Here is an 18,186-nt window from a genome sequence, read left to right on the forward strand (position 1 = left end):
TGTTGGTAGAAATTCTCTGTCAATTTTGATGAATTGAATGAAGTTTAAGAGAATCTCTCATGTATTTTTCTCTTTATCTTCAGATATTGAAGATCATGTTGAGTAAACTCTTTAATTTCGACACGGATTTATCTAAGATGTTTGATTATTGCTAGTTTTGTCATTCAACGATAACAGTGTAAACTGCTTAGTACTTGTGATTTAAACGGACTATTGATTCTAGTAGCCGAATTGTGTTACTTGGAGTACATTTTCTCCTTATAAGAAACTATAGGAATAAGAATCAAGAAATAATTAAGTATGTCTATCACAGCAATGATAGATAATGTTAGGGTTGTTTCATTGTTTATTATAGGTACCGTTTCTTTTTATGGGTTTAAATTTGATAGTAAAATTAATATCGTATATCGAGTGAGTAAAATTTAAATATCATATAATTCACTATACCATTGATAAAGTTTAATTTTAAAATTATTGTTTGCAACTTTTTACAATGTTTATTGAAATTTATAATTTAACTTATTCATTTCATTACAGTATTAGACTTGAGTCATAAACATCCCAAGTTATAACAGTATTAGATCTAATAAATACTTTCTTCGGAAGTCAAAATATACTTTAAGTTACTTAAATTTCGAACTGAAATATTCAATATAAAATTGATAATCATCTATAATGGTTCTTTCCAAATTAAAACTCTAAACCTGTATGCTTATCATTGTTTTACACAAACATTTAGAAGAATTTGCATGTTAAGTGTCAAAACTCATTCTGGAAGTTCGGTATTTCTTAAAATCTCTCTTCCTAAGAACAATCGCCTTCTCTGAACATTCTGTATTTCTGTAGTTTTCATGAAGACACAATTGGAAACATACATTTGACATCACGCATGCAATCACAGGCACACACACTTGAAATATATCACCTATTCCATTATTTTTTGTCACATAATCGAACGGAATGTATGTTTTTATGTTTCATAGTCATGTCAAACAGGAAATCCTCTTTCTGTCTAGCTTCCCATTGAAAAATCAGTTTCTCATAAAAAATCTCAATTTTTCAAAAGTGTAAATGGCGTGAAAAGTATAACTGTAGATTCTCTACTACGCCAAGAACATCATAGCTTCTATTAAACTTTTAAGATATTGTGGTAAAATGCTCTAATCTGCCTATTCTCTGATCGTATTATTTTGTCTCTACATTCTACTGTACATAACAAAGGAAACATGCTGAATAATCAATTCTGAAACGAGAGTTATTTTGAAAATCCCTAGCTATTCAGGACCAAATATTAGAACTACTAGTATCTCTATTGATACCTCGTTGCAAATCTATTAAAAAATAATTATGCCTATTTTGAAATAGTGTCGAAAATGATAGTAATATCCTCAATCATTATTCAATTTTACTGATATGTTTCCAATGTTCTTAAGAAATCATCAGTAATAATTGTTGTTTTGTTCATCAGATCTGTGTGTAAGTAGTTTAAGTTTTTCTGTTGAACTGCATGCAATTGTTTTGCAGCCCCATGATTTTTATTCGAAAGTTTTCATTTTCAATCAGTGTGGTAATTTATGTTTTTATTGTATGGGTAAATTATTCTTTTAAACTTTGAGTAATATTTATATGTGCTGTATTTTTTCATTCGTTTAAATGAATGTTGAAGTCATGAAATTTTGAAACTGCTCATAAAATATTTTTGCTCTATCTTTTCTCGTCGTCATCTTTTTTCTATTTTTATTCTATAAACAACCATATCCTAGATTAGTCAAATTCTGTTTACTAAATCTTTTATTTATTAATTTCATTAATTTGTAAAAAAATTACTTATTTTCTAAATTAATCTAAATATTTTTTCGTTTCTTCTCAGGTGTCTATTTTTAAAATTCATGCATTTTTTAGTTCATAATTTATTCAATGATAGAGTGGCTCGTAAATAATCGAATTGCATTTCAGAGAATGGTTCTACTTAAATAATTTTGAAATGAATGTACTATTTCCAGATTTTATAAATATATTCAATCTAAATATTCATTCCAAGAAATAATGAAATAATATTCTATAATCACCTATCCATACTCATTTCAAGTAGTTAAATTTATTGACGAATAGGTACTTAGTCAATCTCAATTATCAATTTGGAAAGGTTCATTAACAACAATGAATCTATCTAGTTTTATAATTATTATTATTATTATTTTGTTGCTTTGTTTCACATTCAGATAATATCGTCGGTTTATCATTCTATAATATTTTTTCTTTAATTTTCATTCAACAGAGAGTTTTGTTTCATTATCCCGCCCTGATCTCAGCCCAAGTGGCCAACTCTATCTGAAATCAGACAGAGAGGGTAAGATAAAATGATATGATTTTGCTCTTAAATTCAATAACTTTTAACATTACTATCAGCTAACACTATAATGATTGAAACTTATATTTATATGTTAGCAAACTAATATAATTTCACGATTTATATGTTAGCAAACTAATATAATTTCACGCTGTCCGCATACAACAAATATACACTAATCCACTAATAATATTTTAGCTTCAATATAACTCCTAACGTAGCTTATCATTCGATTCAAGGAGAAAAATGATGCTATCAGTCTCTTTCCCGCTTCATTAGAACCTTCTGAGACTATAGTAGTTGGTTTGAACAGTTCCTCTATCGAATTGATTGTACTAAAGTACTGTAGATGATTTTAAGACAGTTTACAGTATACATTACCCTTATTTTTTTCAATAAAATTTTTCTTCCAATATCTTAGGATATATCAGTCTAAAATTAACTTCCAAGAATTCATTGCTTTTTTTGAGCTTCGTTTTACCAATAATCTTTAGAATGAATAATTATAAATTAGTTTGTTAATAATAAAATAATAATCAGTTTGTTTTTCCTATTACTTTGACAAGAAAAAATTGTAACTTTCATGTCGCCACCATGTTGTTCCGTGATTAATTTTACATCATATATCAATTTCCATGGTTTTTCAAAGAGATTTTCCAATTTCCTTATTGCATTCATATTTTGGTACACGGTGAATTCTAGTAAAGAAAATCCCAAACTTTGTAATTTGTCTACTCATTCTTTTGGAAGAAAATGTTACACTTTGTTATCTCTTTCTTTAAACAAACGATGTTAAATCTTTTTTGCTTTCCCCTACAACTAAATTTTATTCCTTTATCTCATTTCTAAATTATTAATCTCTTAATTAAATTAAATTAATTTAATCTTTAATAATTTATTTACCGGTGACTTGCCTAGTTATATTTATTTCTGTTACATCAACAATCAGTTTATAATATAACAATTTAATACCTATTCCATCATCAATATGAAACTCACAGAAAAAAAAATAGATCAGAATCTAAATATTATAATATCTTCTCATGAAATATTTGGAATAGCTCGGTAGCCTGCTTCTCGTTTCTTGTTATGTTGAATAATGTATAAGATTTCTTGAATTAGATTAGTAAATACATGAAATGAATGAAACTTTGCAGTTTTTTGTAAATCATTTTGTATGACTAGTCTTATAAAGTATTTTATTTTTCGAAAAATTCTTACATTCAATTGGCTCTAATTCGTTAAGTCATAAACTTATTTTCCATATAAAAACATAAATCATGATTCGAAGAGTTCATTAATCTTTTGTTAAATCAATTATCCATTTTTGTTATGATTTTTTCAGATCCATCTATGAAGATAGTGGATTGCATGATACCCGAATATCATTTGTGGAATTAACCCTAGTTGTACATTCATGTATATTGATGTTTTCATTTTCTGTGTGAATTGGCTCCTATGTTGTGACTAAATGTTTGTGACGTCAGGTGAGTTTGCTTAACCGTCAAACTAACTGTAAAAGTAAAGTTCCTGTTGATTGTTTTAGTGGAGTGTTTGTGCTTTTATCATTGGTGTTAACACATAATTGACCTCTCTGTTTATTCTCTTGTCTCATTTTAGCACCTAACACTGTTTCTTATGATCATCTGCCAGATTTGGAGAAAATCGAAGCAGCTGAAAATAATGGTATTACTCCGACACTACTTTGAAAATGATAGGATTTGAAGTTTTGCATTTGTTCTAACTCTGATTGCTGTATCAGGCTTTTCAAACTCAATTATTAAAATTATAAATTTGTAATCCTGTAGACAAATTCAGCAGCTTCAGCATTTATATTTCTTGACTACAGAACTCTTTGTTGAATCATACTGAGTCTAGAAAATCTCTCATATATTTTTTAACCCTCTGTATAATGGCTCAAATGGAAAACATGACGCTCCATTAAAAATTTAATGAAGATAAAAAATACATAACTGCTCTTTTTAACGATATATTGTAATTAGAATCATGTAACTAAAAATCATATAAAGTAAGTTGAAATTAGTTCAAAATAAATGAACGTCAAGTTGGAGCTTATCCATACTATAACAATCACACATATTCAAAAAGAGAGAAGAAATGAAAGAATAAATGCGAAGTTTCATCTATCATTGATTATAGCATGTGCCCTGTAGATGTTAGATTGCATGCAAGTAAATGTACGGTTCTCATTCAAACTTGTCCATGTTTCTTGTATCTCTGTCCTTCATACTTATCCTAAAAAATCTCATTAAAATTCATATAAGAACTACTAATACTATTAATTAAAGTATTCTAAAAATTATTAAATTTTAACACCACTTTTAATCTTTTGCCGAATAAAAAAGCCATAATGGAAAAATGTATCGAGAGTGAATATGCTATGTTTTCTGCCCAACCATGATTACATAATAAAATCACCGGCTCTCATCTATTTTTACATCAACTTGAATAATAAGTTCTTTAAAGTCAATGAATATGGTAGAAATTGATGTATCTTATATTTTGGGTTAAAGCTTAGCGTGGTTAAGATAATAAGATTCATTGAATGTTTACCTAAACTACATGTACATGTAAAGTATATTCCTATAGCTTATTAATCCCTTTTTTGAAGTTCTATAGGTACCGTGGGTAAAAAATTAAAACATGAAACATTTGAATACCGTATTTAAAATAGTTCAATGCTGAAAATAAGATTATGATTCCCAATCATATATGATAAGGATATGAGTGTCCTTACTGGATAATTTCTTGGGTAATTTTAGCATTTCGTTAGTGAATCTAGTCTATCATAATCTATTATATGTATGATCGTTGTTCACTAAATTTATAATGTATATTGATAATTTTGGCCATGATTTTCGTATCACTACATGATATAATTATATATGTTGGCCTTATGATAATGTTCTGGTCGATTATAAACAGCTACATTTTCAAGAATATCCACTTCTGACACAGTGTATGTAGTGATATTCATTCAGTCATGACTTAATATTTGTGTTTTCATTAATATCTATCTATTTATAAACTCCTTATAACCTTTTTGTCCAGAAAAATTTCAACAAACTGTTATCTATGAATCATACTTCATCATCCATTTTAGATTGTTATTCTAAATCCATTTACTGTTCAAGATTGAATAGTTAATAATATTGTATTACATCAATGTCATCGATTTGAATACATTACTTTCTTGTGAAATGAAGATATATACCAAAATGATATAGTTTACAGATTGATGAGCAATACTATTCCATTGATCATAGATTTATTCTCAACTAAAAGTTATTTTTGGTCATTTTTAGTAAATTGAATAACTTTCTCAAAAATCTATATTTTCAGAAAATTTTTGTTTTACTAGATCAACAATACCATGAAGAATTTATCTTCAAAATCTGATGGATTTATCTCTTACCGAATATGAAATGTTCTGTCCCAAAAATTACAACTTAAGGCGCTCCTCCAAAAGTAATGATATGAAAAAATGTTTTCCTAAGAAATCTTTTTCATTTTGATAGCTTGATGATATACAAATCGAAAAACTTGAAAAAATATCACCAGTAGAAAGCTTATTTTTAGCCTTTGCACAGCCTTAAGTTCAAAGTGGACCCTATCAGTACCGTACGGAGTAAAGAAACAATTGTTGTTTCAATTATCTGTTCTGTTTGATGAAACAATTCCATGAGATACTTCTTCACTCCTTTAAGTCTTGGTTTATCAAATTTGACTAGTGATTTAACAATTTGAATTCAATCTTAAATTCTTCAAGATTTGAAATGAAAATCGTTCAATTTGATATCTAGATCTATTCATAATTCAATTGTGTAACTTATATTGTTACAGAAACTTTCAATGGAAGTATTACTATTACACATAGAATAATTGTATAGTAGGTGGAATATATGTTCTTGTTTAGGTGATGTCTTTGTAGATATCCATATATTAGATGAAGAAACTTGATAATATCAAAACCACTGGTTTATTGGGAAAAAATTGAGACAATAGTCCCGGTCGCCACTCCGCCATTAGGGCCAGACCATACTAAGTGTTTTTCAGGCGCCAACCCAACCTGCCAATCGGAGAGCTTCCTGCCCTGCCGACTATGAAAACGCCGCCTGAAAGCTCATGGAAAAACGCTTAGTATGGTCTGGCCCTTAATCTCTAGTAAACTTCAGTAGATGGTGAAGTGGCGATTGTCAATTTTTTTAAAAGCAGTGGATTTGACAATATTAAGTTGTTTTCATTTGGTAGGTGGAAGTGCACAGTTGAATTGTAGCTCATCTATTAAAAAGCTTGCAGATTGAACTAGCTCTTAAGCTGCGTTTACACCAAAGTTTTTAACAAAATGTTTATAACTTAAACCTTATAGATTCTATTAGATTGAACAAAACTTATCGTACACCTGATGAACATATGTGTTTGTCTAGTTCCGTTCAATCTAATAGAATCTATAAGGATTAAGCTATTAACATTTTGTTAATAACTTTGGTGTAAACGCAGCTTTACAGAGCCACCTTTAGTTCAAGTTTTTACTGATTATTCAATTAAAAGTTCTGACTGATTCAATCGTATCCGTATTAAACGTTTGAATGACAAATATAACTTTCTTTCCAACACTCGAACGCAAAACTAGTCATTATTGAACTGGAAACTGTTTGTAAAACAGCTGATTCTTGCAAGCCGTGGGGAAAACACAAAACATGCGCAAAAAACACGTGTTTTGTGAACAGTTCTAATCGATAAAATGGATGTTAGTACCATATCCAATAGTAATATAAACGTACAATAGTAATAGCAATATAATAAACGATAGTAATAACTTGAGTGTTGGGGAAATTATATAACTGATGTGCAAATAATTTTAGCCCATTGACAGAATCCAAGGGCAGGGCAGTGGACTGTGAATGATAGTTGGTATAAATACCTACAAATAAATCTTTGAATTCTGTGCATAAAAATACTGATAGCTTGAAGTGTGGTAAGTACGCCAATAAAAGACTAAATGAATCAACAAGATAAGATTTAATAATAATAATAAGATAATAATAGGCAGATGGCCACATACAAAAACATTGGGTCAAATATCTTGGGATCAATAAAATAATAATAGGCAGATGGCCACATACAAAAACAATTGTGTCAAATTTCTTGGGATCAATAAAATAATAATAGGCAGATGGCCACATACAAAAACAATTGTAAGTAGATTAAGTTAAATATCTTGGGAAATTACAACATGTGAAATAATGTAGAGAAATACAAAATTTAAATGAAATTAGGTCAATGACATTAATGACCATTGAAGCCTGACAATAATTGAAAAGGTAGTATTAATGATACCTGAAATGAATATAAATTGAGTGCTATAATGAAGGTTATTGCTGTAAAGTACAATATTAATGATTAAAAAATGACAATAAGTTAATAGGCGTCGGTGGCCTTAGTGAATGACTTGTAAAGCCAAGGGTAGCTGTCAAATCCAATGAAATAGTAGGCGTCGGTGGCCTTAGTGAATCATGTCAAGAAAGACATCAATAGAACGATAAGTAGGCGTCAGTGGCCTCAGAAAATCACTTGTAAAGCCAAGGGTAGCTGTCAAATCCAATAAATTAATAGTTGCTACTATTGAATACAATTATATAGGCGTCAGTGGCCTCAGAAAATCACTTGTAAAGCCAAGGGTAGCTGTCAAATCCAATAAATTAATAGTTGCTACTATTGAATACAATTATATAGGCGTCAGTGGCCTCAGAAAATCACTTGTGAAGCCAAGGGTAGCTGTTAAATACAATGAATTAATAGGCGTCGGTGGCCTTAGTGAATTGCATGTCAAGATAGACATTAACTAAACAATAAGTAGGCGTCGGTGGCCTCAGTGAATTGAATGTCAAGATAGACATTAATCAAATAATAAGTAGGCGTCAGTGGCCTCAGAAAATCACTTGTGAAGCCAAGGGTAGCTGTCAAATCCAATGAAATAGTAGGCGTCAGTGGCCTCAGAGAATGAATGTCAAGATAGACATTAATAAAACAAATTAGTAGGCGTCGGTGGCCTCAGTGAATTGAATGTCAAGATAGACATTAATCAAACAATTATGATACATACGTAAATAAAAATTGAATAGAACGATTTACATAACCTGAATAAAATTTTGAAGAGAAGATGCAGCCAGGCAGACAGGCAATGACTCCGCAATACCCACAGGAACAGGACATCAGCAAGTGATGATGTGATCTGGCCATGCGATGACAAGCATGGAAACATCTACCAAGCAGGCGAATCCCCCAGTGGAAATGTAGGCTGGAGCATGTAGAATCCCAAACGAATAATCCGATCTTCAAGTTGTGGAATTTTTGGATTGATTTCCAAACGGTAGAGATGATGAACTTGAAAGTTTGAGTTTCACGAGGTGAAGCCAATTGTAGAGAAATGGCAATTGAAGCCTACACGAGGTTGTAATTTTTCACAAAGTTTATCAAGGCAATATGCAAGCAATCGATGAATAATTTAATCACAATTGAAGAATAGAATAAATGAATTAATTTGTAGAATAATTCACACTTTAAAAAACGTTCTGTAGATCCAATGACTAGCGATGAACGCTCACATGAGGTCGTGAACTTAGCAAAGTTTATCAGAGCAAAAATGCGAATCAATCGATGAATAATTGAATCACACTTGAAGAGTAGAACAAACGAATTAATTTGAAGAATAATTCACACTTTAAAAACGTCCTGTAGATCAAATAAGTAGCGATGAATGCTCACACGAGGTTGCAATTTTTGACAAAGTTTATCAAAGTTTAACAGAGTAACTGAGTGAAGAACTCGATGAATAATTGAATCACACTTGAAGAATAGAACAAACGAATTAATTTGAAGAATAATTCACACTTTAAAAACGTTTCGTGGGTCCGATGAATTCAGATGAAAGGTTTAGACCGGGCGTGATATGCACACACCGACGACCTCCATTGAAAGACAAACAGCAAAAAACAAAAGGCGGTAGCAACAAAAAGGGAAGGCGGAAATGACAGCCACGAACAACACGTTTACAAACGTATGGTGAAAAAGTAGCAAATAACTAGAAAGTAAGATGCCTAAAGACAAGATCAAATTCCAAAAAATCGAATAATATAAATATTAAAATTGCAACGGCAAATAATCCGACGAAAAAGTACGAATAAAAGTATAGAAAACCAGCTTGACTGAAGCAGTGTCGAAGAACCGACTGTGACGTCACTGGTCAGCGCAGACGCACAAAAGACACAGCGCGCAGACAGACAGACATGATGTCTACGTAGTAGTGGAACGAAAAACAAGTGGAACCGTTCCAATAAATGCTTTGTCAGATTTTACATAAACTGGGCCCCTTGTGTCATACGGGGGTATGGCACAATAAGAAAAAGTAAGAAATATGTAAAATCTGGCAAGGCAATTGGAAATTGAAAACTGGGCCCCATGTGAGAACCAGGGGAAAAAACAATGAAACCTAAAAATACAACATGAACCATAAGAGCAAGGGGATTAACTAGAATCCTCATCAATGGGAAGAGGTGCTAAACTCGAAATAGCTCTCTTAAAAGTGCCAGAGGGAGTGAGAACAGTGACAACTCGAACCTTGTCGTCCTTACCGGGATGAACTTCAGTAATGCGCGCCAGCTTCCAAGTGGACTGCGCGGAACCAGGATCCTTCAAGATGACAACTGTACCGACCTTCAAATTTTCATAATTGCTTAACCATTTGCCTTTTTTCTGAAGAGTGGTTAAATATTCACGAGACCACCTATCCCAAAGCTCCTGGATGGAAACAGCAAGTTGATACCAACGTGAACGATGATCAATGTGTTTGGTGTTAGGCGGCAAGAAGGGTAATGACGTAAGTGGACGTCCAATCAAAAAATGACCTGGAGACAAGTAGGCAAGATCATGTGGATCTTCCGACAAGGGAACAAGAGGGCGCGAATTCAAGATGGCCTCGACCTGAGCAGCAAGAGTACAGGTTTCTTCAAAGTTAAATACCTTGTTGAATGTAACTACACGGAATATGTGTTTGAAATTTTTTACCGCATTCTCCCAGAGTCCACCGAAGTGCGGAGCCCGAGGGGGAATGAAGTGCCATTGGATGTTGAGTACAGACATAGTGTCATGAATATCTGATTTGAGACGATCAGAGGACAAAAATTCGTGGAGCTCATGTAGCTCATTGTTGGCACCAACGAAAGTTGTGGCGTTGTCCGAAAAAATGGAATGCGGGATGCCACGACGAGCAGAAAAACGAATCAGAGCGGCAATAAATGCCTTGGAAGTAAGTTCCGAGACAGTTTCAATATGAACGGCACGAGTTACCATACACACAAACAGCGACAAGTATGCTTTAGAAAAAGTACAAGATTTGGGGCCGCCTACACGGATGGAAATAGGACCGGCGTAATCCAAACCACAATTATAAAAGGGAAAATTAGCCTGTACGCGGGCCGCTGGTAAACTACCCATGATTTGCTCAGAGCGAAGAGCCGAAAAGCGAAAACACAATATGCAATGCCGCAATACACTTTTGATGGTGCAACGGGTGGAGGGAAACCAAAATCGGTGTCTTACACTGGCCATGGTGGCCTGCACCCCAGCATGACTTAGACGACAATGGTGAGCAACAATCAATGCACGAGTGAATTTGTGATTGCTAGGCAACAATATTTGATGTTTATAATCAAAGGAAGCATTTGCATTTTGCAAACGTCCACCAACTCTGAGCAGAGAATCTGAATGAATGAATGGTGACAAGGCTTTAATAGAACTATTAGGCAATAGCTCTTGATTTTGACGCAATGCTTTAAGGTCGGCAGAGAAAGCTTCTTCTTGAATAGATTTGAAGATATAATTTTCAGCTTCTGAAATTTCAGAGACCAAAGCGCTAATTGACCAAAGCGCGGAGTGACTGAATTTTGTTTTTTACAATTATGAATGAACCGTAGAACATATGCTGTTGTACGAACGATTTTGTGATAGGTGGAGCAACTATTGATTATACCTGAAATAACATCATTACGAGACGAAGTAGTAGCTAATACCTGAACTGATTGAGAAATAGCAACATTGCTAGAGAAAGAATCCCAAGAACTATTCGGCATAGATAGCCATGAAGGACCATTCCAGCACAGATGACTAGCGGCCAGCTGATTGGGTGTACAACCTCGAGATATCAAATCAGCAGGATTGTTACTAGTACGAACATGATTCCAATGAAAGTTAAACGTTGAATTCTGAATTTCAGAGATGCGTACAGCTACAAAAATATTAGAACGATCAGGAGGGGCTCTTAACCAGTCACAGACTGTTTTCGAGTCAGTCCACAATACACATTAGAAAAAGTAAGATTTGAAGCCTTTAAAACCTTATTCACAAGACGTGAAAGTAGCAGAGCTGCCTGTAGTTCTAATCTGGGAACAGAGAGAACTGGGTTCAAAGAGGCAATGCGGGACTTGGAAGTGAGCAACCTAGTTTGACTGCTACCGAGAGAGGTGCTTCTGACGTAAATACAGGCGCCGTAAGCAGTGAGACTAGCATCGGCGAAGACATGCAATTCAAGCGAGGCATCAGAGTCCTTTGATAACACACAACGCGGAAGTGAAATGTTAACAATGTTCGGCAATTCATGCAGAATTTTCAACCAAGTTTCCAACAGATCTTGCGGAATTTTTTGATCCCAATCAATCTTTAATAACCAGAGTTTTTGAAAAAGTGTTTTGGGTAAAATGACCACAGGAGAAATCAAACCTAATGGATCGAATATGCTTGAAATGCAAGAGAGAAGCTCTCTTTTAGTGAAAGATGTTTTATGCAATACCTCAGCAACATTAGAGGAAATAGTCAAGACGTCTAAAGTGGAGTTCCAAATGAGGCCTAGTGCCTTGACCACACTATCATTGAAATTAGACAACGGTTTGGAAGTGTTTGCTTCAAGCAGATCAGAAGGAATAGTAGCGAGAACTTCAGGCGAGTTAGACAACCATTTCCTAAGCTCGAAACCACCCTGAGCCAACGTGCTGATCAATTGTTGAACTAAATGTTTAGCTTCTGAAACCGAAGAAGAACCAGAAATAAGGTCATCAACGTAAAAGTGATTTTTAATGACATTAGCTACAGCAGAGTTGGGTGCCGTATCAAGATCGGCCAAATGATGAAGCGTACGAGTAGCTAAGAAAGCTGCCGGCGAAGTGCCGTAACTTACAGTATTCAAGGTGAATTCTTGAATGGGTAGAGTAGCATCAGATCTCCAAAATATTCTCTGAAGGTTACGGTCAGAGGGATGGACTAAGATTTGACGGTACATTTTAGTAATGTCCGCAATGAAGGCTATTTGATATGTGCGAAAGCGCAGAACTATATCGAACAGTTCAGGCTGAACTGTATGACCAACATACAATACTTCATTAAGCGATGTTCCAGTGGTAGACTTAGCAGAAGCGTCAAATACTACACGTAATTTTGTAGTGGTCGAATCAGGTTTAAAAACCGGGTGATGAGGAATGAAGTAGCATTTTTCATTATCCGGTGCTGGAGGCACTGGTGACATGTGATTCAACTGTTGATATTCTTCCATGAAAGCTGTGTATTGAGTTTTTAACTCAACATTTGATGATAACCGTTTTTCTAATGAATGAAATCGGTTCAATGCTTGAAATCGGGAATGACCCAATGAGTGGAAATTATCCTTTTTGGGAAGAGTGACCATAAACCGTCCGTCTTCAAGACGCGTGGTAGTGGTTGTGTAGTGCTTCTCAAGTTTCAAAACCTCAGGTGAGGGAGGAAGTAGAGGAGAGATTTCTTCCAGCTTCCAAAATTTCTCTAGCTGATGAGAGACATCATTTGAAGTTAGAAAATTCGATATGACCTTACGGGGAGTGGCCACAGGCGAAGCAGGGAGGCACGAACGAGGTGCTGCAATAGGACGAATGGTTTTACAAGAACCAAATATGACCCAACCTAGACTGGTTTTCTGAAGGATGGGAGCGTTTTGAGCTAGATACAATTTACCAGGCTGAAGAACAGATGCAAATATGCCAGCACCAAGTAACAAATCTACAGGTTTAGACTGATCAAACAATGGATCCGCTAATTTGAGTTCAACGGGAATTGAAATTTTGGAAAGATCGATGTTCACACTAGGAACATTAGATGATATGCTATCAACTACAATACAATTTTCTTCAACCGACCACGAACGATCAGATGAAGACAAGCAAACTGAATGAGAAATAGATGATTTGGTCTTATTTTCACCTACACTATGAATCAAAGTGTCAGAATACAAGGTAACAAGTGACAATCTAGCCAACCTAGTTGACATCAAATTACAATCAGAGCAAGAGTCTAAAAGCGCGGTTGCTTTAATAAATTCCCCACTAGAAGTTTGAACCAAAACTTCGGCAGTAGGTAACAAGGCGACAGTTGATTGCTGTTGCAAACACAGAGACGAAGTGGAGCTCATTGTGACATGAGAGTTCTTCTGAGGCTGTTCTGCATGAGAAACAGCTTGCTTAGTTGCTTCCACATTCTGAATCATGACGGGATTCAAAACAGCATTCTTACCATTGGAGGGAGCAAAAGATTGAGAATGAATAACATTTGAAGTTACCTTATCCTTAGAAGTAGGCTGAGTGTCCCGTGATTGAGGATACGACCTGTGAAGAACAGTGTGGTGACTCTTGCCACAAAGTGTACACGATTTGTTGGAACAAACATGATTGGGTGCGAAAGGCTTGAGGCAATTATAACATAACCTTTTGTCACGGACAGCATTCCAACGATCAGTAACCTGCAACTTCAATAATTCATTACAACGATTTGGAAAATGACCAACAGAATTACAAAAACTACAAGGTGACATAGAAGAGGTAGTAACCTGCATCCTAGCTTGAACATTTGATTGACCTTGATTGAACTTCGGCTTGCTATGAGCACCAGCCGAGTTGGATGTACTTTGCTGTACATTTCCTTGATGATGGTTAGCTGAGCTTGAAGCAACAGCTTCCATGATTTTGCATTGTGATTCCAAAAAATTCCAAAATTTATCAATGGTGGGAATGTCATGTATACCAACACTCTTTTCCCATTCTCGAACAGTAGCAGTATCCAACTGCAACAACATTTTGTGCATGTACAATAAGTCCTTGATTTGGACTCCAAGTTGAAGCGCTTCGAGCGCGGTAATGTGGGACTTGCAAAAGTCAATGAATGCCCGTAATGATTGTGGACAGTTACGCTTTATGGTAGGCGGAGATTCAATTGCCGTGACGTGCCTGGCAGCAATTAATCTCTTGTTGTCATACCTCTCCCTTAAGAGGTTCCATGCAAGCTGAAAACCATTTTCGTCAGCTTCAATGTGTTCCACTCTAGCAAGAGCTTCACCACTGAGTGATTGACGAAGATAGAAAAATTTCAATGAATCATTAATGTTATCTTGATTACCAATAATATTAGTAAAAGCACTTGAGAATGCTTGCCATTTTGAAAGCTCCCCATTGAAGCGTGGAAGCGGAATCTGAGGCAACTGAAAATTTGCCAAAGGTGCGTTTTGAGATGTTGGCCGCTGGGAAGCACCAGCAGTGGCCTCATTGATGCGTTGTCTGCTTTCAAAAGCAGTTAATGCAGCGTTTGCCTTAGAGGTAATGGAGATAAACTTATTGAGTATCTCAAAATGAGTTGAAGTGTCCTGTGCTTGCAACTCTGCATTCCATAGTTGTTCATGAATCTTATTATACTTAATTCTAAGTGAACCTAGTTCGTTTTTTACAGTCAATAATTGATAATAAGTGGCTTCAGTGTCCACAACATAATCGTTATAGCTGGTTATGAACCAATCTATTTCCTGGTGTAAATTGTCTCTTGCATTGAAAAGAGCAGAAGGCTCAGGAAGTGAATCTTCCTCATGATCAGACATGCTTAAAAACTAACAGAAAAACCTGAGTGAATGAAACGATGCTGCACTGTAGCAATGCGATTGCTGCGCCAATAAGCAACTTTGGGCGCTGGTCCAGTATGCAGAGAGGCACACCTGTGCGTTTGAGGCAAGTTGTATCAAGCTTGCTGTGCGGCGAGTCAAGTAGCGAGCTCGCAAGGTGGTGTAGTTTGCCGTGTGTTGTTTTCTCAATGCGCAATAGCCGTCTGTGACCAGTTCAGTGCGGTTCAGTCTCTCAGGGTACAAGATAGTTGATAGCTGGTGCATACACGTCGCAGCGTGCTTTGAGTTGCAGACAGAACTGAAAGTTTGAAACAAGTGTGTGAATGCTTAATATTAAACAATATAAACATACAAAGGTACAATGAAATAAAATATACTCTAGAGTGGGACCTAATCATTGGCGTCAAGCTAGACTATTAGGCACACGGTCACTGGAACCCTAAGGTTCAATGGACCAAGAAATGGGTAATAAAAATTAACAATTATCCTAGGTAACACTAGATCAAAAAATGAACGGGCCGGAGGACCAATTTTTACAATTGGTCCAATTAACAATTATCCTAAGTGAACACTGAATCAAGAAATCTGGCCCGGATGAACCAATTTTTATGACAGAATCCAAGGGCAGGGCAGTGGACTGTGAATGATAGTTGGTATAAATACCTACAAATAAATCTTTGAATTCTGTGCATAAAAATACTGATAGCTTGAAGTGTGGTAAGTACGCCAATAAAAGACTAAATGAATCAACAAGATAAGATTTAATAATAATAATAAGATAATAATAGGCAGATGGCCACATACAAAAACAATTGGGTCAAATATCTTGGGATCAATAAAATAATAATAGGCAGATGGCCACATACAAAAACAATTGTGTCAAATTTCTTGGGATCAATAAAATAATAATAGGCAGATGGCCACATACAAAAACAATTGTAAGTAGATTAAGTTAAATATCTTGGGAAAATTACAACATGTGAAATAATTTAGAGAAATACAAAATTTAAATGAAATTAGGTCAATGACATTAATGACCATTGAAGCCTGACAATAATTGAAAAGGTAGTATTAATGATACCTGAAATGAATATAAATTGAGTGCTATAATGAAGGTTATTGCTGTAAAGTACAATATTAATGATTAAAAATGACAATAAGTTAATAGGCGTCGGTGGCCTTAGTGAATCACTTGTAAAGCCAAGGGTAGCTGTCAAATCCAATGAAATAGTAGGCGTCGGTGGCCTTAGTGAATCATGTCAAGAAAGACATCAATAGAACGATAAGTAGGCGTCAGTGGCCTCAGAAAATCACTTGTAAAGCCAAGGGTAGCTGTCAAATCCAATAAATTAATAGTTGCTACTATTGAATACAATTATATAGGCGTCAGTGGCCTCAGAAAATCACTTGTAAAGCCAAGGGTAGCTGTCAAATCCAATAAATTAATAGTTGCTACTATTGAATACAATTATATAGGCGTCAGTGGCCTCAGAAAATCACTTGTGAAGCCAAGGGTAGCTGTTAAATACAATGAATTAATAGGCGTCGGTGGCCTTAGTGAATTGCATGTCAAGATAGACATTAACCAAACAATAAGTAGGCGTCGGTGGCCTCAGTGAATTGAATGTCAAGATAGACATTAATCAAATAATAAGTAGGCGTCAGTGGCCTCAGAAAATCACTTGTGAAGCCAAGGGTAGCTGTCAAATCCAATGAAATAGTAGGCGTCAGTGGCCTCAGAGAATTGAATGTCAAGATAGACATTAATAAAACAAATTAGTAGGCGTCGGTGGCCTCAGTGAATTGAATGTCAAGATAGACATTAATCAAACAATTATGATACATACGTAAATAAAAATTGAATAGAACGATTTACATAACCTGAATAAAATTTTGAAGAGAAGATGCAGCCAGGCAGACAGGCAATGACTCCGCAATACCCACAGGAACAGGACATCAGCAAGTGATGATGTGATCTGGCCATGCGATGACAAGCATGGAAACATCTACCAAGCAGGCGAATCCCCCAGTGGAAATGTAGGCTGGAGCATGTAGAATCCCAAACGAATAATCCGATCTTCAAGTTGTGGAATTTTTGGATTGATTTCCAAACGGTAGAGATGATGAACTTGAAAGTTTGAGTTTCACGAGGTGAAGCCAATTGTAGAGAAATGGCAATTGAAGCCTACACGAGGTTGTAATTTTTGACAAAGTTTATCAAGGCAATATGCAAGCAATCGATGAATAATTTAATCACAATTGAAGAATAGAATAAATGAATTAATTTGTAGAATAATTCACACTTTAATAAACGTTCTGTAGATCCAATGACTAGCGATGAACGCTCACACGAGGTCGTGAACTTAGCAAAGTTTATCAGAGCAAAAATGCGAATCAATCGATGAATAATTGAATCACACTTGAAGAGTAGAACAAACGAATTAATTTGAAGAATAATTCACACTTTAAAAACGTCCTGTAGATCAAATAAGTAGCGATGAATGCTCACACGAGGTTGCAATTTTTGACAAAGTTTAACAGAGTAACTGAGTGAAGAACTCGATGAATAATTGAATCACACTTGAAGAATAGAACAAACGAATTAATTTGAAGAATAATTCACACTTTAAAAACGTTTCGTGGGTCCGATGAATTCAGATGAAAGGTTTAGACCGGGCGCGATATGCACACACCGACGACCTCCATTGAAAGACAAACAGCAAAAAACAAAAGGTGGTAGCAACAAAAAGGGAAGGCGGAAATGACAGCCACGAACAACACGTTTACAAACGTATGGTGAAAAAGTAGCAAATAACTAGAAAGTAAGATGCCTAAAGACAAGATTAAATTC

At 35.0% G+C, this 18,186-nt stretch overlaps 1 protein-coding gene across 21 annotated transcripts in view; it reads left to right on the plus strand.

Annotated features, from left to right (window-relative positions):
* Nucleotides 1-18,186, plus strand: part of LOC111058930 (peripheral plasma membrane protein CASK) — a 545,689-nt gene that overhangs the window by 96,920 nt on the left and 430,583 nt on the right. For 18 of the 21 annotated variants that reach the window (XM_039445680.1, XM_039418934.1, XM_039445693.1 and 15 more), the window contains exon 6: nucleotides 2,279-2,350. The exons of 2 other annotated variants lie outside the window; for them this stretch is intronic. In XM_039445680.1, the coding sequence (XP_039301614.1) occupies nucleotides 2,279-2,350 (72 nt within the window). Of the gene's footprint in view, nucleotides 1-2,278; nucleotides 2,351-3,970; nucleotides 4,037-18,186 lie in introns of all 21 variants that reach the window. One more of the 21 variants, XM_039445696.1, reaches the window with a different exon arrangement.

This window comes from Nilaparvata lugens, chromosome 1, assembly GCF_014356525.2.
Source record: "Nilaparvata lugens isolate BPH chromosome 1, ASM1435652v1, whole genome shotgun sequence".
NCBI classification, from domain to species: Eukaryota; Metazoa; Arthropoda; class Insecta; order Hemiptera; family Delphacidae; genus Nilaparvata; species Nilaparvata lugens.